This window comes from Anser brachyrhynchus (assembly GCF_964034855.1).
Source record: "Anser brachyrhynchus genome assembly, chromosome: 2".
Lineage (NCBI taxonomy): Eukaryota > Metazoa > Chordata > Aves > Anseriformes > Anatidae > Anser > Anser brachyrhynchus.
The window spans coordinates 94,550,202-94,571,814 of NC_137695.1; the positions used below are offsets into that span (position 1 = coordinate 94,550,202).

At 34.7% G+C, this 21,613-nt stretch overlaps 1 protein-coding gene across 4 annotated transcripts; it reads left to right on the forward strand.

The window, feature by feature from the left end:
- Positions 1 to 2,990: 2,990 nt before the first annotated feature.
- LOC308191055 (uncharacterized protein) lies at positions 2,991 to 21,080 on the forward strand. 4 transcript variants are annotated; one of them, XM_080583028.1, is made up of 5 exons: positions 2,991 to 4,067; positions 5,437 to 5,489; positions 12,014 to 12,061; positions 17,831 to 17,948; positions 20,167 to 21,080. In XM_080583028.1, exons 1-5 carry the CDS (start codon positions 3,999 to 4,001, stop codon positions 20,185 to 20,187), a joined length of 309 nt encoding a protein of 102 aa, XP_080439154.1. In that variant the 5' UTR covers positions 2,991 to 3,998; the 3' UTR covers positions 20,188 to 21,080. The 4 variants fall into 4 exon arrangements, 3 of the variants coding, with proteins under 3 accessions (XP_080439154.1, XP_080439153.1, XP_080439152.1); XM_080583027.1 differs by lacking the exon at positions 20,167 to 21,080 and adding an exon at positions 19,963 to 20,155 and having other exon boundaries at positions 17,831 to 17,953; XM_080583026.1 differs by lacking the exon at positions 20,167 to 21,080 and having other exon boundaries at positions 17,831 to 19,021.
- Positions 21,081 to 21,613: the final 533 nt, after the last annotated feature.

Here is a 21,613-nt window from a genome sequence, read left to right on the forward strand (position 1 = left end):
GTTAGTAACTCAAATACCAGCATGGAAGAAAAAGAATTAGTGTTTTACTGATGACCGTAAATTTTCTGAGCTCAAAACACTAAAGGACAAAGGTTCTTCTCTCCATATTGATGTGGGAATTTCTTACAGGCTGATTGTACACTCACTGCAGGCTTTTCCTGTTGCCCAGCCTAGAAATCTAAATGTTCTATTTGACACATAGTTGTTTCCCAACTCACCCAACATGCACACACACACACACACACACAAACAGGGTAAAAATTCCCCTTCATTTAGGAATCTGAATGCCACAGACCAATAGCCTGAAATATAGGCATCTAATCCTTAGCACTTTGTACTTTAATGAATTAGACCATAATTATCGTTAGACCATAAATGACTTCCTCATGATCACACAGACAGCTCATGCCAGTAAGTGAAATCCTGTCTTCTCATACTTTACCAGGCATGGAAATTATTTACTAAAAACAAAATCAAAGAGTTTATTTATATTGATACATCTATATTGATACACTGTTGTGTATCACATTAGATTTATGTATGAGAGGAAGGCTGCAAGTATTCTTGTTCTCTAACACTAATATATTATGCCTTGAAGGATGAATTCTTGAGGGAGAAAAGATCATCCCTATGAGATGAGAATTCCTGATAACAGAAACTGGAATTCAATAACCAAGTTAGTTTCATGTGACAATCAACATATTCTTCCTGCTTCCCTTACTTGCCAGATTTCTCTGTCCTGGATCTTCAAATATAGTACTGTTAGCTGGCAAAGTTGTCTTTTTTTGTTTTGTTTTGTTTGTTTGTTTGTTTGTTTGTGTCAGTTCTTGAATAATAATGTAAGAATAAGTGACTAGCATGATTGAAACAATGACAGTGTTCTGGTAGCCAGACTGAATACAAACGCATGAAAGAGCCTCCATCTGAAATGTCCCATGAAGCTAGTAGTGTGAGAAAATTCTCATTTTCATTTTAGCTAGTTCTAAAAAGCTATGGATTCCTCAGATGACTCAACAAAAGTGTATTAAAGAAAGAAAGAAGGAATATGAGATAAAAGTTATGAATCATGCTTAAAATTTCCTCCTTTTCAACACACAGCACACGTATATTGAGAGAAATATAAACTAAATGAAAGTCTTTTGCCTGTCCTGCTCTAAAAGCAGAGTGAACCTCTGCTTCTAGTTTATAGAAACTCTGCTTCCTAGTTTATAGGAAATCTGGGTTTGGGTTCTGTCTTTTCCAGCAGAAATTCCTAAGAGAAATGATTTAAATATAAAGTTCCAAGCTTTTCTGCAGTGGCTGGGTGGAACACACTTTTCTTTGCACTGATTTCAGAGTTCTTTCACTTTTTGTTCACTTTTTATGTCATACTTAAATAGGGATGGAAACAGAAAAAGGCTCCCCAGTTCAGTATTTGAACACTGAGTTCCAGTTGCTGCTCCATCAAATATGTAAAGTTAAATTTCTACTAACCCCCTCCTTAGGGGAGTGTTCTGAAACACCACTCCTCATATCCTGTCTGTCTTTTATTCCCTGAAGACCTTTCTACACACATTCACCTGTTCTATGCAAAATGGCAGGCCTCCAGAAGGAAAGCTATGAAGTCAGTGAATTTTCTGTGACCTGATTGTTAAGATACTGTCTGGCCACATACCTGCTTGATTCTCAAGTAGACAGAGGTTCTGGGGACTTTTCTCAAGGTGTCATTTAGCCTAAGCAGAAACTTCTGACTCATACAAAACACCAGGAGTCCTGGCCTCCCTTGAAAGTCCTGATTCTCAGCAACTACAAAATTCTATCTTGAGGCAATTTGGAGAGTTGCTCTAAAGAATTATCCTGTTGTGCATCAGTAATTTGAATTAATAAATAATACCCATCATCAAACAAGTGATGATCATTTTGACTAGCAAATTACAATTATTTTACTTTTAACATAACACACACATATATTTTTTTTCCCTTGGAGTGTGAAAGCACCTGCTTCTCTTGTAATATCCATGTACTGAAAGCCTCAGAGAGGTACATTTCTTTCTAAAGAATTAAGTGTTATTGCACATTATGTCAGAGCAGCAAAGGATAATGGAAAATACTTAAGTAATTGCTCATTATTTTCCTTCCCACTTGCTTAATTCCATCCTCTTCTTCTTATAAAAAAAAAAAAAAGTGATAAAACCTTCTTCATTAATCTTCAGACTAACTATTTGGCAGAGAAATTTTGTACCAGAAATGTTTGAGTTTAGATGCCCTGTCTTTAGTCTTACCTGGTAGTTGTTCTCTGTGTTATTACTCACGTATAGGTGCCCAAAAACATCATCCAATTTTAGCATGCAGTAAGAAAATAAACTCCTGTTTACTTTTGTTCACCACTAATTAAATATAATACTTTCCTCAATATTTTGCAAATCATAATTATATAAAATTAAGGAAATTGAGATAATGTTCATAAGGGAGGCAAAAACATAATTCAGTGAGAGCCTTTCCTCTGTCAGGTAAATAAATTTCATCCATCTACACACCCAAACCAAATTCTCTCAGAATCAATGGAAATACTCCATTGGCTTCAGTGGCTTCTGGATCAGACCCAGCCAATTCCCATTAAAGTCAGCTCAGGACTTCAACTAGATCATGATGTAACTGAATTAATTAACATTAAATTATGAGAAACTATTCTCCATTACTACAAATTACTTGTAAAATAGCCAAGCTTTACTATTAATAATGAATTCAGCAGTGCTATATGAGAGTTTCTTTCCATTAATACTTCTAACTATGACTTTAGGACCAATTTGGGGTTTTTGGGTTCCCACTGCCATGTTCCGCTAACAGGCGTATGAAAACATGAGTGTCACCTCATTGCACTGGTCACTACTGTCTTGAGTTAGGTAGAATCAATTCTGGCATCGTGAATTTTCTCCTGGACTTGATTGTGTGTGACTATCATCAGGGTCCTATTCCTTATGAATATTGTACAGTCTGATCCATTGTGAACTTTTAAGCTGTTTGGAGTCTGTGCTATGATTTAAGAGAGCTTCAAGCTGGGAACTTGATGATAGGTCTATACTTCTGGCTCCAGCCCAGCTGTCTACATTTGGAAATGTATTTGATTTTGGAACAAACTTTTCTGGAACGGAATGTCAAGAAAATACATAATCAAGAGGGCATCATACATAATGAGCTACAAAAACCTGTTTGTCACCCTCCTCCCACAATAACGAAAAGCCTTCTACAGCTGCTAATTAGAAAATTAGAACACCACAAATGGATTATATTTTACTGGCAGCAGAGCATCTTCCCCCCGGTGTTTTTAAGTACTTTTTGAATTGTTTGCTGTCAGCAAAACAAGTACGCTACCTGCGATCCTATAGACAACAAAGCCCAGCAGCAGGATTTCAGTCAGGTGATGTCACCCAGGTAAAATTGTACTGACAAGCTTTTAATTAAAGTTTTCCCACACATCTTTCTGCTGGTCCCCAGGAGCTATTATTCATTATGTGCCGACTGTCAGCCAATTGTGAGTCGGGAGGGAAGTGTTTTATTTTCAAAGCCCTTGCTGACAGCTAGAGAACACTTTGTTATACAATCTGTTTACTTTTTTCACACACACAATCTTGCTAAAGGGGAAATGGTCATGCAGTAGTGTTTACAGTTTATGGCAATAATTAAATACATCTGGCAGTGCAGTAGCTGAAAGGAGGTCGGTGTGGGTGTGGGTGAAAAGCCATAAAATTATTCATATAAACAGTTACTCTCACCTTGCAGAGCCCCTAGCATTTTGAGGCAAAGTTTGTTTGGGAAAGGGCAGGTCTAAACAGGTGCACCAATTCTGAAATTGGAATATGTGGCTCTAAGCATGTGGTACATGATGCTAAGAAACACTGTCCAGGAATCAAGGCAACACTCTGTACCGATCTGTGGCTAGAACAGTTTGAAGTGGTTATAAAACAGCTACTTGTCCTTCACACTGCTAATGCCCAAAGTACTTACCTCTATAAGAAGTAATGTACATTGAGAAACAACTTACCACCAGTTGCAAGCAGAAGGCAGTATGGCGCCTGTTTCAGCAAATGGTCAGTATATGATGCTTAATACTTACAGGAAAGCAGTCTTCTTGAAATTTTTTAATGACTTACAACAGAATCATTTTTTTAGTTGGCTGGTGATGATAAATATTTATTTGGAATTACAAAATATTTTTAAATCATGGTTTAAAAAAAAAAAAAGTAACATTAATCACTGCCTCACCTTAAGTATTTAATTTTTCTGTTTATTAAGAATGCCAGAAAGTTAACAAGCATTCTTAAATTATTTTAAGACTAATTAAAACTAGCACAATATTCACAAACAGAGGTAAAACAGAAATTGTATGGAACAAGATCAGTTGCTTGACACTTGCTGCCAAGACAATGGTTATTCTGTGGAAATGGCTTCCACTACTTAGCAAAAAGAATAGCAAATAAATCAATCAATGAATATTTAAATACCATCTTTTATTGATAATATTACAAATAGCTACAGAAATTATACAAGGGTTACATAGCTAATGAAACTTACACAGCTTTTAAGTGCTTTTAAATAATTACAGTCTTAAGAAATCATTTTCTTAGATGGAAATAAAGTTAAGTAATCAAGGAGAAGACACTTTAAAATGGGCTGTTTCTGAGGTTATTGAACATTAAACCATGGGTCTTAGCTGTATATTGGGTTGGAAGGCAGTTTCAGTAGACAATGTAATATGCATGTCTTAAAAAGCCTTTCCTGTTTGGAGATCATACCAAGACTTTAGCCAACAAGCATATGAACACAGGTTCCACTGCTGGAAAGAAAAACTTTAAAAATTCTAATTGCAAATGTAAGTCATGTGTCACTTTGTAGACTGTGTTATCCTGTTATTATTCTTTTTTTTTTTTTCTTCACTAATGAAAGATATTTTTTATTTGAGTAGATGGTAAGAGCAAGATGATATTTTTATAAGTTTTGGTTTCAGTCACAAATAGCAAACAGATTCTAAGATACTTCACAGTTACATTCAAATTAACTTATTTATAATCATACCATTTTCATCTTCCCAAGCTTAACTAAACCAACATACTATGAATAATGTAAGCAATTTATGTTAATCTTTGCTTTAAGGTCAATGTTATAAGGGAGTATTATTACTTTAGGATCAGCATTATAAACACTAACGGTAAGATTTTTCAGAGATTTGAAAAATCAAAGTATAGAAAATAGGTAACTTGCCTGAGATATATGGGGTAGAAAAAGTGAGGAAGCTCTTGCTTCACAGTTCAAAGCTGCCTGTGCATTTTAGTCAATGACTATTGCATCCAAAATGCACAGAGCAATAAACCTAGGCTCCACACTGATAAGAGTAAAAGAACTCATCAGTCAGTCATGACCATTCTCACTCTTTTCTCTCCCACATGCTTTCCACTCCAGAGACCTTGGGGGAGCTGCAAGGCAAAAGAGCCAAATAACTTCAGACAGAGCAGGTACTTGAATCTAGCAGGGATTACTCCTTCAGGCACAGCACTGTGCTAATGTGATTACATATCTTCCTGCTGGAGTTAGTCCACATCTAGCTGATCTGAAGTGATACAAAGCCACTGTATGCAACTGGCTTCCTACTTCCCTCCTTAGGAATTCACTTTTCTTTGTGATCCTGGGCTCAGGACTCTCGTCTGACAAATGTGAGGGGTGGGGATACCACTGTCTGAGCTTCCATCAGTTCTCACATGCAAAGAGAAACTGTTGGTCAAAGGAAACCTTGTAAAAACTGTGGTGAAGAGATGCTCAGAGAGTGAGAACATTTTGAAGTTACCAGAGAATTCGTTATATGGAAAAAAGGGTTTGCCAAATGAATCTGATAGGGATTCTTCAGAAAATTTCAGGTCTGTCTTGTATGTACACAAGTGATTGGATTTTTTATCAAGATGTTAGGTAAGACTAAACATAAGACAACACCTCCCAATACCCAACATATGTGTTCTGGTGAACTGATGTTGAAGCATGTACCACAGTCTGCTTCTTTTATGTAGTTTGGTTAAAGCAGTGAGAACTACTGGTGATACACATACACAATCATGATGAGTAGCATATGATAGAGAACTAATAAAGTCTTAGCGGTATAACATATTAATTGAGAAAATATTAAATTGTGTATAAAAAAATGTAAGTGGGCAATCACCATTTAACTGATCTATTTTCAGCATTGTGCTGAAAGGATCTATTTTTTACCCTATGTAATTTGATAGTATCATCAAAGATCTGAAAGATCTGAAAGATGAAATGTGAGGGTAGCTAAAAAAGTAATTAATAAAGTCTGCTCAGCTATGCAACCCATTGAATTTCGCCTTAAGGATTTTAATAGCCATTTGCTCCTGGAACAAAGTGGTTTGGGGTCAAGAATAAAAACAGATATGCATAAACTGCCTTTCTAAGCAATGATCAAGATGGGAAGAAAGTATATACACACACACACAAAATGGGTATTTTTCCCATACTACAAGCATTTACAAAAAGGTGTCTCCTAGACCAAAATGATCTGTTTAGTGCACAAAACATATCTGTATGTGTGAAAAATCATACTTTGACTGTTTTTCTACCTTCCCCAGTCCTTTAGATCAGAATAGCCACCAAAGAAACCTATCATTCTTCTTTTTCCAGTGTGATATCCCCTCTGGCTATGTAACATAACTCTGGCCTAATAAAGAAAGAACTACTTCTGTCTTGAGTATATCAAATTCAGAGTTGAAATTTTTGAATATTTAGCTGCTCCAAGCCAATGTTGTTGTTGTTGTTGTTCTCTCAGAGTCAGTAGATGGTCAGATTATTGCTATATCAAATATAGTTCCCTAACATGACAGAAATCATACTTTGATAGTGGACTACGTTTTGGCTTTCTGCCATTTGCTGGACCCTTATTTGTTGTCATGGAAAAAAAACAGTAAAACATATTGGACTTTCTGCTATTTGGGCCTCCCTTGACAAAGGGAAAAAAAAAAAAAAAACAAAAACCTTTCAATTCTCTTCCCATTCAACTCTTGCCAGTTGTCTGCACTGGTACATGTTACCTTCCTTCTGCACCATGTTTTAGCTCATTTGGAGTTATCAAGAAGCACCTTCTTAATTCTGAAATAAGATATATAAAAAGGCCCCTCTGGAAACTGACAGTACCCTGCAGGGCTCTGGCCCCAGGCATCTATGAAAGCACATGAAGACACCATAAAGGCTTGTTTGAACAATTTGAACAATTCTTTCCCTACCTTCAACCAGGTTATTTCCCCTATTAAACTGCAGGTCAGACTGGCAGATATCTTGCTCATCTTTCTCTCTCTTTTCTTTCCTTTTCTCTCTCTCTTTGTTGTTGTTGTTGCCCATGTTTATATTTTGAATGAACTAATGCATCTCCAAACATGTCCATTATATTTCATATTAGTCAGTGCAGGAAATTACTGTAGCTGTGGTTTCTCTCTCTCTTGTCTCTGTTCAGAAACTCCAATATGAATTTGTCATAATTTCCAACTTGTTACAGTGAAATAATTTTTTAGGGTGTTGTGAGTGTTTTCCTCCCTCCCTCCCTCCCTCCCTCCCTCCCTCCCTTCCTTCCTTCCTTCCTTCCTTCCCTTATATCTTCTTTTTTTTTTTTTTTTTAAGCCAAATCAGAAAAGATACAGTATGTATCTTTCAGTAATGCAGACCATTCTTGTCCCTCTTCCTTCCCTACTCTCACAACACTATGAATGAAGCACGCATTAGGGATAGAAGTCAAACTGCATGAGGAAATGCATACGGAATTAAGTTAACAGCCTGAAGATATGCACTGTAACTCTGTTCATGACTGCTCATGTGCTCACAGTTCCCTCATTCTTTGTGTCTCTGCAATCCAATGCAAATAGGAAGCTAACTCCAGAGACAGTATTTCTCTTCTTGCACTCATCAGTGTGGGTCTCCCTATCATCATCTCCCCCTTAAAGCAGACTGCATTGCTCTAATTGACTCTTCAGTCTTTCTGTACCTCCTTCTCTTCATGTGTGAATGGCAGTCAAAACAAGCATGAATATCAGACTCAGCCTAAAAGCAACTGACACATCCAAGTTTATGGCAAACCAGTTTCATGTGGCTCAACCTCTCTGCCTTTGAACACTGAATAGGTGCAAACCTTACATCTGAGTTACCACACCCATTTGTCTAACATCAGTGAGTGATAGTGTCTTTTGGGGCATGGGCTTCTCAGCAGCCAGTGCCTGGAAGGAAATGAACAGATGAAAATGCTAGGATGGCAACACCTTGTCAGACCAAAGATCCCTATAATCCTTTCTCTGACAATACCTGTCAGAAGATGCCTCAGGAGCTGTTAGGAATCAGGACAAACTTGTGCTGATGTTTTTGCTGGATAATCTGTCACCCTTCACTTCAAACTTCTGAGATAGAAATAACATTTCCATATTAATATTTATTTATTCCATGAATCACTTTTTATCTCAAGTAAACTTCTAGCAGTTAAAACATTTTGGCAATGAATTCCACAACTATCCACACATTATAAGAAAAACTGCCTTTCCTCATTGGGACCTGCCAACAACACATTTCATTTGATGATTTTAAAGTTCTTGCAGAGGAAGAAGCAGTGCTAACCGCTCTTCTCACCTTCCCATCAGGAAACTATAGACTTGTGTCACATCTTTCCTAAGGCATAATCATTACAAAAAAATTCCAGTCACACAGGACTTTTACTTGCATGGGAGTAATTTCACACCTCTGATTACCTCTGCTGTCCTTTAACTTTCCCAGATCCACTGTTCTCTTTTTAAAATGAAAAAGATAAAACTGCATTCAATACTCATGATGCAGATGAGTAATTTATACAGCAAAACAGTATCATCATCTATTTTGATCTCTATTTGTTGTCATATTACATAATTTATTTTATTTTATTTTATTTTATTTTATTTTATTTTATTTTATTTTATTTTATTTTATTTTATTTTATTTTATTTTATTTTATTTTAGCTAGTGTTGAGCATAATTTTCATGGAACTACAAAGTTAGGAGTGTTTTCCCCCATAAATGTCACTTCAGATTTTTCTACCCCTAATTTTATTTGACATTACATCTACCACTCACTCATCATCATGAGAATTACTGGATAAGTTTACTACATTTCTGCATTACTTTACAAGCATCTCTCCTTTTATAACCTTGATTAGCTTAGTATTGCCTGTGAAATTTTTCACCTCACCATTTGCTTTCTTTTTAAATCATGTATTAGCATAGTGAACAGCAAATATATATAATAGAATAGAATAGTTCAGTTGGAAGGGAACTACAGAGATCATTGTCCAATTGAATGTCATAAATGTGTATAAGACTCCACTGGTGATCTGCTTCCACTGTGAATATTTATTTCTGCATGTTTTTTCTCATCTTATGAAAAATATTTATCCATGTGAGCACAAAATGATTGATCTCATAACAGATCAATCAAGAACTTTTGGGAAAAACCTGCATATAAAATTGTTTTTGGAAAACCAAATAGCTACTTCAACTGATCTTCATTATTCACCTCCTTGTTGACTTCTTCAAAGAATTTGTGGTTCTTTAACTTACTAGAACTATTTTCACAAACAAACAAAGAAACAAACTAATGACTCTTTCCTAGTATGTTATATTCATGGTTACATTAACCCCTAATATAGTTATTCACATTTTATCTAATTCTATCGTTTACTGTAGTTTCTACCAATTTTCTGGGAACGTACATACATACCTTACATACTTCTAATAGCCCCTGAACGATCTCATAGAAATCTGCCTCTTGGGGCTTTTCTACAAAGGAAACTATATTCTACAGTTATATTTCAGCTATCACATCCTAGGGAACCTATAAAATCTGCGAGGTAGGTGAATATTAGCTGTTTGATAATTTTTAGTGTTCCATTTATTGATTTATTCCTCTGACCCTTTTAGTGATATTTTTTATTTTGAGGCAGATACTGTGAGTTGCACCCCAACAGAATTGTACTTTTTGAACCTCCCGAAACTGAAATTATGAACAAAACTGAAAAAAAAAAAAAAAGAGAGAGAGAGAAAAAAAAATATCCACTATAAAATTATCTTATTTGTGCTGCTCTTCATCCTTTGTTCCTTTAGATCCCCTGGCAGGCTTCCTAATTCTGATATGTTTGAAAAGTGATTTGTAAATCATTTCTCAGACTTTTTCTTGCCAGTTTATTGTAATGTTCAACCCAATAGTTCTCCTATTTTTTTTTTCTTTAAGAATAAGGCATTGAGCTTTGGTTCTGCTGCATTAAGGAGTCCTTTACATAGCCTGAACTAACACAGAGAAATGCAAATTCTTGGATACTTGTAGGAGATGAGAACCAAGAGATGAGAACAGTGTGTATTTCTTGACATGTCTTTGGAGAATGGTGGCTTAAATGTGAAAAACATCAGTGAACATGTGTGGCATGAAATCTTGCTGTACAGCTTCACATGTCTGAAAAGTGGAAGCATATACAAGAAATACTAGTATGAGCAGAGGAGAGAATTATTCAAACCCACAAATTTAAGCCAACTGACATTTGGTAGATCTACTTACATTGCCTTTATCTCACCAAACATGTAAGTTAAACTGTGCTGACAGTTATACAATCATATACCAGCAGATTTCAGCCACTGACTGAAAACAGACTGCACCTTGTGGTCATAGGTTTCTTGCTTTCCAGCCAATATTCATGCTCAAAACAAGGAAAGGCTCTACATTTTGCCCATAATACTTCAAAGCACTGTTCCACAGAGTTAAAAGGTAAATCCAATTGCTTCTAAAATACCTGGTTTCTGGGACGGTTCATAATGCAGGGTAGGAAGTTTCCTGAGAGACGTATGAGTGTCTTTCTTTTAAAATACTATTCTAATAAAATTCTAAAAATAGGTACAAAAGTTGGTCATTTTAAAGACAGTTTTATCTCAGGAACTCCTTAGCTAATGACGGTCATTAAAAAAAAAAAACAATAAAATGAAATTGAAATTAATATATATATATATTTCCCAGATTTACACAGCAACAAATAAGTGAACATAGAATATATTCCGTCACAATTAGCAAAGAAGGAAGGAAAAAAATATTTTTTCTGTTCCATAAAACAGTGATTTGTTTCCACATGTAAACACAGTTGAGCTATTGAGAAGAACCTGAAGTAGATTAAGGTGTTTAGCATTAAAATATTCTTTGACTTCATGAGAATCGTAACTGTACAAAAAAAAAATGTTTCCAGAAAAATTGTTTTTTCCAACCAATACTCAGATTTACTACACATAATTAAATCAATATCAAATGTGTCCAAATAATCAAAGCAAATTCTCTTATTATCTTTCATTCTGCAAAGATCTCTTTGTTTAACTTTCCTGTTCCATACGGAATAATATATTGAAATAAAAAATTCACCAGTCAGTGAAATTCTTTATAAAGAACAAAACATTGGTATGTTGTTTCATTGGAGAACTGCCATAATCATATGACAGTTATACTATAAGTTATGGGTAAGGAGACAGGACAGTGCATTAGATTAATACTTTACCGTTTTAATCTATTAATCTACCACCTTTGGGACACGATTTTAAATCTACTCTGGAACAAAGTGACTGAAAATCATTCCATCCTGACAGCTTTAAAAGATCACAATTGAAACATGTTAAGAAGGTCTCAACCCAGTTGATACTAAACAGGAGCAGTCATCTCAAAAGATACCCATCACTGATGCCCTTTCCGTATTCTTACCAGAATAGATAGCTTCATTACAGCAAGAGGTATTTCATGCTAGACTGATGATGAAATGATTGAAATACATGCTAAAGCAGGCAAGTGCAGGACAGGTTCACTGTTGAAGAGTATTTTATGTCAGATAGTCATATGTAAAAACTTAGGAAAAAAAATTCCCTACTGATGCTGCTGATATAAAGAGAGCAGAATGATATAGTGTAAAAACAATTCACTGATTATTTTCTAACTTTCTAGAATGGATGAAAAAATGACAAAATCATCTGAAAAGCAGAAAGAAGCTAGGTAAACCATTCTTCTATTTTAATGTGCTACTTTAATTTATAACTGTGGATTCTCTATTTGGTCTTTTCTAACAACAGTAAGTTTGTTTTAAAAGTGTCTTTCAAAGATCAAGAAAAAAAAAAACTACAGCAACTGCTGTGGTTTCTTTTTTATCAATAATAAATGCAAGTAAGGAGAAAAAAAAAAAAAGCTTTAGAGCTTTAGTCCTGTTCTTACTGTCAAATTCCTAATTAAATAGTTTATTAGTAAATTATCTAACCTTCATTTAATGAGGCCCTCCAGATGTTGTATTTTAAGTGTAGCAAAAAGGAAAGCAGCTGAATGTTAAGCACAACATAATTGGTTATGGTCAGTCTGGAAAAGACTGCATTCTCATGTTACCATTACTGTAATAACATATGATTTTCTCTAGAAATCATCAGTAAGTGATGACCTACAGAAAACTATCTCCAGCTACAATTTTAAATATACTCACCTGTATTTGTTGCATTTCTATTTGACATTACTTTTCTGCCTACTACTAGTGAGCAGCTGTCTCTAACACTTAAAGATGCTAGCTTGCATGTTTCTGCTCTAAGACTTTCATTTTTATGATGAATATTTTTTTCTTTTTACTTGTTCCTCCTAAAGAAATATGTTCAGTACAGATTCATATTTCCTTTCGTTAATAGTTAGACAGAAAAATCATCTCAAATTGTTCTAGTTGGGATTTTTTTTCATGGGATAAGAACTGATCAGAAATAAGATAGTTAATATTTAAGTAGAACAAACAAAATTTTCATAGAGGAGAGAAGACAGCCTATTATTACAACTGTCTAAATTTAAGCCAGTACCCTACATAATCATGATGAGAAGTACTTGAAACAGCATAATATTTTTACATTAATTATATTGAATCATATGGCAGAAGTGTTAAATTTTCTTCTGGAGAAACATGGAGACAATTCATTTACCTTTTCAGTGCTTATTAACATTTTAAAATTAGTCGTGATACTTTGTTGAGTTCAAAAACTGAATGTAGATAAAAGAGAAGGATATTTTCCATAAACATCCTAAATATTTTCAATAAAACTATGTAGTTATAGGATAAAATCCATAGCCATAACATGGATAAGTACTGTGCTAGTGTGTTGGAACAAGAGCATAGGAAGAGATGGTCAATTCTTATGATGGAAGGAGGTTTCCAATGGATTGATCTACTCCAGAGTCCATGTTTTTCATGTCACAGGAAGAAGGATAACCGGCTGACAGAACTTCTGATGACAATATTCAGGATAGTAAAACAAAGGCAACCTCTTAAGAGCAGCAAAGGTATTTTATGAAATTCAGGGACTGCGCAATAAAACCATGGATGACATTAAGCTTTTATAAACCTAGACTGATACTTATCTTTCCATATGAAAGGATGGTCCCTAAGCTGAACACAGTTGCTGAAGTACAAGATCTTGGGTTTATGACAGAAAATTACATGAAAACATCAACCTGATGTTGATGTGGCAGTCAGAAATGCAAATCAGTCATTAGGAATTAAAAAGGAAGGGCAAGAGAACAAAGAATATTTTATGTCACTCAGTAAACAGATGGCTGACATATATCTTGAATGACACAAGATAACGTCCCCACTTCTCCAGGAGGATAATCTTTCCATTTCCATTGAATGGAAAGATTCAGAGGAAGGAAAGAACAACCAAGAGTATGTGTTATTAAAGAAACATTTCAATTTCTTCCGTTTGGAAAATAAAAGAACTATAAAGAGGTATGATAAAACCATCTGTAGGATGGAAGGGGAGAAGGGGTGGACAGTGGTAGCCAGTTCACCATCACTTGCACTATAAAGAAGACCTAGGAAGCATTAAAAGCTAGCAAGAGGAAGGTTAAAAAAAAAAAAAAAAAAGGTGATCTTCTTTAAAGCAATGTAGTTAGGGTGGCATGCCTTACCACAGAATGACGTAAATGGTAAATGTTGAAAGCTTCAGCAGAAGCCCAGGCAAGCCTGTGCTACAGAAATACATTGAAGCTACTGAATACACAAAAATCACAACTAGTTGAGGAACTCTAAGATTACTGAATGGTGACGAAGCATTCTCCTCTTTTCTTTTACAAAAGATTATTTTTTTAACATGAAAACCATATAATAAACTAGTTCTAGAGTAGTTTCTTTTCTAGAATTCTCTATTTTTTCTTTTTCCTTCACATTTCTTTATGATACAGACAAGATTGTATAATTTCTTTTATTATTATTATTATTATTTGCATATTAGCAACTGTTCTGATCTTGAAAAAAAAAAAGAAAAAGTATTTCCCCATTTTTATTTTTTTATATATATTATATTATCATATTTATATTTATTTATTTATATTTTTATATTTATTATTTAAAAATAGCATTGTGTAGAAGAAATAAAAATACATATAATATACATAATTATATATAATATATATATATAATTAAAAAAATGCAAATGGAAATTCTAAATAGTTTTTCTAAAGTGTTCCTTCTAAAGAAGTTAGTAAACAGCATATTTTATTCAAGATGAGGAAGATTATTGTGATACAGTTTTAACATTTAAGATAAGACCATCAAACATTACCCTCAGATAGTTTAAAGTAATGCCAAATAAGACCAAGTAGTGAATAAAAAGCACATGGAAAACCACTCAGAAGAGTTCTCCATAGTGGAGAATATCTGCACCTTGAAACTTACTGAGAATTCTCCAAGAATGAATCATCTACAAGGATATCATCATTACTGACCAGTTTTCTATCTAGCAGTTTTCTACAAACACTTGTATTGAAATATTTGATCTATGAGTTTCGCTGAGGTTGAAGAATTGATGGAATGCTCATAGCAACCGTTTTTCTGTTTGTTATTAAAGTTTAGTGATAGTTCACCACATCGTCTTGTTTCTTTGTAATAATTGGATCATTTAACCTTGCTAGATTCTTTCTACTTCCATCAAAATCAAATTAAGTTTATTTCTTTAATAAATTCATCCTGGCTGCTTTTCTATAATTATAGTGAACACTTACAGCAACAAAACTTAGCTCAAAGTGGTGTTTATGCAGCATGAATAACAAAGATCAAATTCAAACTGGCATTTGGGGTTTTTGAAAAATATTTATGAACATTTTTCTTAAATGGACAGTAATTATCAGCATGGATGATTGCCATCAATAAATAACAGAATAGTTTGAACAATAAGGATGGAGGTGGTATATGGGAGTCAGTATGCAGATGACTTTTAACCGAGCTTTTACAGAACTGATTTGGCTACAATTAACCTGCTTAAATTCTAAGACTACTGGGAAGCAGACTATCCAGGCTAGCGTTGACTCTGTTCTTACAGGAAATGTTTGAAATAAGGTGAAATAATTTATAATTCAGACCAACTATGCTAAAAGTTTCAACCCACAGCAATCTGCAGTGTGTCTTTGAAAATTATGTAATAAAACTCAATATGTATCAGGGTGATTGCTGGGTCTTGGCCAATAGCTTAGAAACATATTCTCCAGGTAAGTATCTCAGCACAAAGATCTGTTACAAAAACAGTGTTCCGCTTGTAGTCAGTTGCTTTTTCCCTAATGAGAATCCTTTGGGGCTCTTAAGAGGTTCAGAGACAGCTGTCTGGGCTTCTTTGAAATCAAATATTCTTTGAACAAGTCCCTCCTCTGTATCAGAGTTTGCAAAAAATGCTTTCCTCGTTTGATAATGCTATGATATATTTGAGAGGAAAGCTTGGTAAAATACAAAAAAGGGACAGAAATTTCACGTGCTAGTTGTCAGCCATATAAATTAGATCTATTTGTACTTTCACAAGTTAATTACGTCAATTTAAATGGCACGTTTCTAACTGCTCCATGGAACATGTATATTAGAAATCCTCACTTTGTACAGAAATGTAGTAATGACCAACACTGAACTATAATAAAATCCCACACCATCCTGCAGAAAACTGTGGGAAAAGCTAAGGTCTTCAGCATGCTTCAAAGCAAATCCATTGTAAAAAGCCATGGACAGATGACTCTTTCACCTTGCCCCCTTTAGAGTAGGTCAAACCCAGAGCCTATCTTGCAGCAGGAGTGCAGCTGAGTTCATCATGAAACACCAATCTCTGAAAACACATTTATTTAATAAGTAATTCAAAGACATCCACACAAACTATCACACAAAATCCTGTGAAGATTGCATCTCAGTGTGACAATGGGATGGAATATTGTAACAGGGCCCATATCTGAGGGAGGCAGTCACAATCTTCCACGTAAGTACAAAGGACAAAAAGAAATCTGTGGAAATCATATTAGCTTGTTTATTTGACCTGTGAAGGCATGGAACTTTTCTACGTCGCAAAACACACTCTAATTTAGTGGGAAATTTATTTATTTTAATTATGCTATTTGCAAATTTTCTGCAGGATATACTATAAAGTAATGAGGTTATGTTGTTACAAGATACCTATCATAACACTCTGCTATTAAAACATTTTACTACTTCTGTGTAGATTACAAAGCAGTGAGTAGAGGAATGTAGGTAAAACATTACAGTCCTCCTGCAGGTAAAATATTGTACAAGGGGTACAGTTCAGTAACTGCTATACCAGCAGCATGATTACCCACAGATATGATGTGCAACAAATCTTCTGCAGGAAGGAATACCTGGAACAGACTGAACTATCATTTTATCAGTTATTTCTTTTGCAACCACAGTGTAGTGTAGTAGAATCCCATCTTAATGTTTATGCCAACTAAACTCTTTAAAATGTTGTCTTTTTCTTTCACATTTGATAGGCACATACTGTTCAGTTGCTTGTACAAGCAAAATACCAGAAAATCCTCTTAGAAGAAAAACAGTAAAACTCAACTTCATGTGATTTTTTTATTTTGTACCTATGAATTATGTCAGTTGACTTATACATGAACCCATTTTAAAGAAAAATGTCATGACATAAGACTAGAAGAAAATAAGAAGTTTAATTGAAACTCATATATCCACTACATCTTAACTACAAAAGATTTTAAGCCCAATAGTGAAAATTAAAAATAATAATAATAATAATAAACCAAATATTTTATGAGAACAAGAACAAAAATAGAGGCCAGGAACTGGGTGTTTCTTGCATTGGTTTACAAACCTCACATTATACATAAAACCTAAGCAAACATCAGAGGTTCTTATTAACGAAACTTAATACTGAAAATAATGACAGTTGATGGTAAGCGCACTTCCTCCTTGAAAATATTCATTTGGATCTTCATTTATATTCTGATATTATTTCTCAAGCCTTCCATAAGGTTGTAAACTCTTACTAGGACTCTGAGTATCTTCACAAACAGAAGCATTAGAAGCTTTGAGGTAAAACTGTCAGTACCTTGCTAAGACCAAGAGGTCTTACAAATTCAGAAGTCAGGTGGTACTTAGCCATAAATGATGCCTGTATTTAGACACATATGGCAACCACCTGAATAGAGCAGATACAATTCAAAATGCCAAGGTAAGACAAGACAGAAGTGAAAGACCCTGTTAAAACTCTCTCTGCATGCACATCAGTGCTGTCCTCCGACTTGGCTCCAGCATGTTGCCTTTGTAAACCTGTAAAAAAAACTGCTCTGAGTCCTCATCCTGAGTTTCTTCATGCCTTCTGCAACACCCTGCTCTCCCTGTTTGCTCCCTACTCTTTTCAACAGTGCTCCCTTTTGCTCCCTACTCTTTTCAGCTCCTTACTGTGCTCAGAGGGACTAAGCTGTCTGATTTGCTCTGGTTTGTCCCTGCAGTGGGGAGGCTGCTCACCCTGTGCTGGGATGTGGCAGGCCAGTGGCTCCCCAGAGGAAGAGAAGCTCCCAGCCCCAGCAAGTACGTTCTGGAGGAAACACAACACAGCAGCATGCACAAGTAAAGTATGCTTACTCTTCTGCCCCTGTCCCCCCAAAAGTAACCACTCTCAACTTAACTCCCAGTGTTTTGTTTGAATTTGACATCATCATCCTGCTTTGCCGTAAAGAAAGCTATCCTATCTGAAGTATTGCAAATCAGTTCTCAGCCAAAATAGAACACTTAATTAACTGTGAGGGAAAAAAAAAAAAAAAAAAAAAAAAGGGCGGGTTGGGGGGGAGGGGGGTGTCACTGTGGTGCCATACATTTTCTGTAAAGATTCCTTGCAGGCTTTTCAGTTGTTAAAAGAATAAATATCCATAGTTTCCTGCATCTCAGTTTTAAAATTTATGGTTCAGATTAATCAGTATGGACAGAATAACAATATTAGACTTTCCTATATAGGTTGTTAAGATGAAATATTAATCTATAATTTCAATGCAGTGTTAGCATTTAAAAGTATTTTTTAAATAAAGTAGATCTCAAAAAACTCCTAACTGTGTATCTGTCAGGTCCTTTCAGAGTCAAGACTCAATACTTATGTTACACTAAAGGAAATCAAATTGAAATAACTAGAGTTGATGATAGCCTAGAATTATTCATTGCATTAAGTATAGGTGTCCTTAAATCTGTATTAAATATAATTCAAACATCATCAAACCAAGATGAAGAAAGTATTATACGATTAATAGTTTAATTTAAATAACAACAGTTTTATTGTCCTATTGTGAGCCAAGTTGATGTGGATGTTATTGGATGTTGCATGGAATTATTACAGCTTGTACAACTTCAGTGGAAAAGCTTTACATTGTATGCAGTTTATGTTATATTTTTGCAGGTAGTATCTCAGACCTTGATTTGTATGTAACTCAAGTTATTTCTCTGCTCTTTGTATCTCACTGATATACTATTAAATTACATTATTATAATTCATTTTTGTTGTTGTTGTTGCTTAATACGTAAAAAATCAAAAGTGAAAAACAAATATTTTGTGGTAAATTACTAACTTTTTTATATACATAACAGCTATAGCTGAGACCCCAAGATTCTAATTCAAAAACAATCAAACTCTGAGCTGTTGAACATTCACTTAAATCGACCTACCAACATCCCTAAGTTTTTTCCAAAATTAAAATGATTGTAGTAGCTGGCCTTGTATCTCCATGCCTAACTTAAGGTTTATGGCATTCAGTCTGAGAGTATTTTAGTATGGTTACCAGTTTTTTTACTGATCAAAATAAGAATGCCATCTCTTCAGACATATCCTTACAAATATCTCTATAAGCACATACAACTGCAATCTACCACAAGGTAGCAGCCCTTTATAAACTTAGATGCCTAAAGTTTGGCTCCAAAATTTGCAGCGAGCACAGTGAGGACCCTACAGACTTGTGGTTATGCTTGCAAATTACAATGTAATCAATGAGATATCACATCCTTATTTATGAATTTTTTCTTATCCATGTGTTTATGTATGGATTTAGAACTCTTTAGCACACGTAGTTTGGATTTATATATGTATATATATTTCTATCTTTATTAATCACAAGAACATGACTTCTTGAATATGGAACTGGTCGATCAATATACTTTAAACTTCCTTTTGTGGATTCACATTACAGTTTCAAATTCTGTTTTGAGCATTTGAACATCTGTAAGGAGTGCCTAAGATTTGTAAAAGAAAATTGAAAAGATGTCTTTTGATTTTTTCTTCATGAAAATTAAGACCATACTGTAATATTGGACAATTCTAAAATCAGTCCTAAAAGCAGTCCTCTGCTTCCTCAAATAGGGTTATTATTATATGGTCTTGCATACTATACAGTTGTACTTGTGTGCTGTTGCTATTTGCATCTCCTGTGCAAATATTTTGCATGGGAAAAAAATCTGATAAAATTGTTTCATGTCTTTTAAATGGCAACTTGGCATTTCTTGATGAAAAAGACTTAGAAGGAAGGTCTCTTATTTGTAATTATCATTCTTAATTTGAAGTGTTTTGTTTTTTTGTTTGTTTGTTTTTTCATGTGTCTTACAGAACTAAGACTTCTGTCAATGTCTTGTAATCTGAGAACACTGTTGTTTCAAAAAAGACTCTGGAACTCCTGTTGGGATCCTGTTGGGAGATTATAATTACATATTCCAAATCTTCAGTTTGATTCTTCATAACATGGTGTTATCTTATCAATCATTTAAAACAAATGAGACTAAGCCAAATGTTTTATGTTTGTTTATCATTAAGGCACTCCAAATATTTTGCTGATAAGTCAATGCATGTGAAGAGCTACTATACCAGCTGTTGACAGCAATAGTCTGAACTCCAAACACTTCTTGAACTGCAAAGCTCCTTTACAAACTTGTGCTAATGTGGAAATAAAATAATGATGATGATGATGATGATGATGATGATGATGATGATGAGAAGAAGAAGAAGAAGAAGAAGAAGAAGAAGAAGAAGAAGAAGAAGAAGAAGGAGAAGAGGAAAAAGCACAACCTACCGATCCATTTTCTTTGTCCAGATTCATTGATCTGATCCTATTAGGTACACAGATGTGAAGCTGAATTTACATAGTCATGAAACCAGTTAATAAAAGTATCATGAAAGTTGGTGTCAAAGAGATTATAAAGGCTTACCACTGCAGAACCTTTGGTGTTAAAGTGAGTATGTGGAACTGAGTTCCTAATTTTAGGAAAAATATATATATACAAACCCGTATCTGTCACTTATTGCTCCACCATTATACCAGGTCACAATCTAATTTACCTTTTCACAGAAATGTTTTATGTACAGTACTTAAACATTTAATTCAGGTGAATATTGCTGAGAGGCTGTTATCACTGGTGCATCCAGAGCTGAAGTTCATTTTAACTTCAGTTAGGTGTGTTTTGAGTGCATCCTCTTGCTTACACAGTGCTTTGGCTTTTGTGTTCTAGTTTAATTTGCTCCTTTGATAAGGGCCATGATGACAGTCTTCTTTCTTTCATTTTTAACTTCAACATTTTCCCTCATTGCCCGTTTACCCTACCATTCTCCCCTTCTCTCCTTCCTCTGCCTTCTGCCTTTGCTTTCTATTTAGACAGAACGCTGCTCAGACCTTGATCAGCAAGTCTCTTAATTTGTTTTTGTAAATTACTGTTTATGAAATGGAATGTTGTTCTCAGTTGTCTTTTAAGCATTTAACTGAGAAAATGTTATATAATTCCAAGGTGTTGGGTAAAATGAATGCAAATGTAACCTAACTCTCAGGACTTTTCAGCTGCAGGAGGGTGGAACACCAGACCTAAGATGACCAAACAGAGTACAGAGAGTATGCAACATTACACAGTGGTGGCTCACATCATTCAAGATCCTCAGATCTTAACAGAAAAATATGGTACTTCCACAACTATAACAAACACAAAAATTCAACCTAATCATAAATTTGAGAGAAAAAATAGATGGTGTGTCAATCAACATGGAGAAAATCATGCTGTCCCTTCCACTATACACAGCAAAACTGAGCTGTTTGCTGCACATAAATTCACTCAATTTTAAATTATTTCAAATGATTGTGCCAATATTGATGGAAAGGTAGTTTCCTGTATTCACAGAATTAGGGGAGTTTTTCTACAGTTTTTCTAAGTAAATGTGGAATCGATGTTAGATCAGACTACAATGCAGACTAAAATTGTACAAGGCTGTTGTGCTG

Excerpts from the sequence above, each read along its gene's own strand:
- LOC308191055 (XM_080583026.1), top strand. The coding sequence starts at position 3,999 with ATGTACATTGAGAAACAACTTACCACCAGTTGCAAGCAGAAGGCAGTA. Across the intron at positions 4,068-5,436 it reads GGCGCCTGTTTCAGCAAATG|AGACCTTGGGGGAGCTGCAA; the intron begins GTCAGTATATGA and ends TTTCCACTCCAG. Across the intron at positions 12,062-17,830 it reads GAAAAGCAGAAAGAAGCTAG|TGGGGAGGCTGCTCACCCTG; the intron begins GTAAACCATTCT and ends TTGTCCCTGCAG.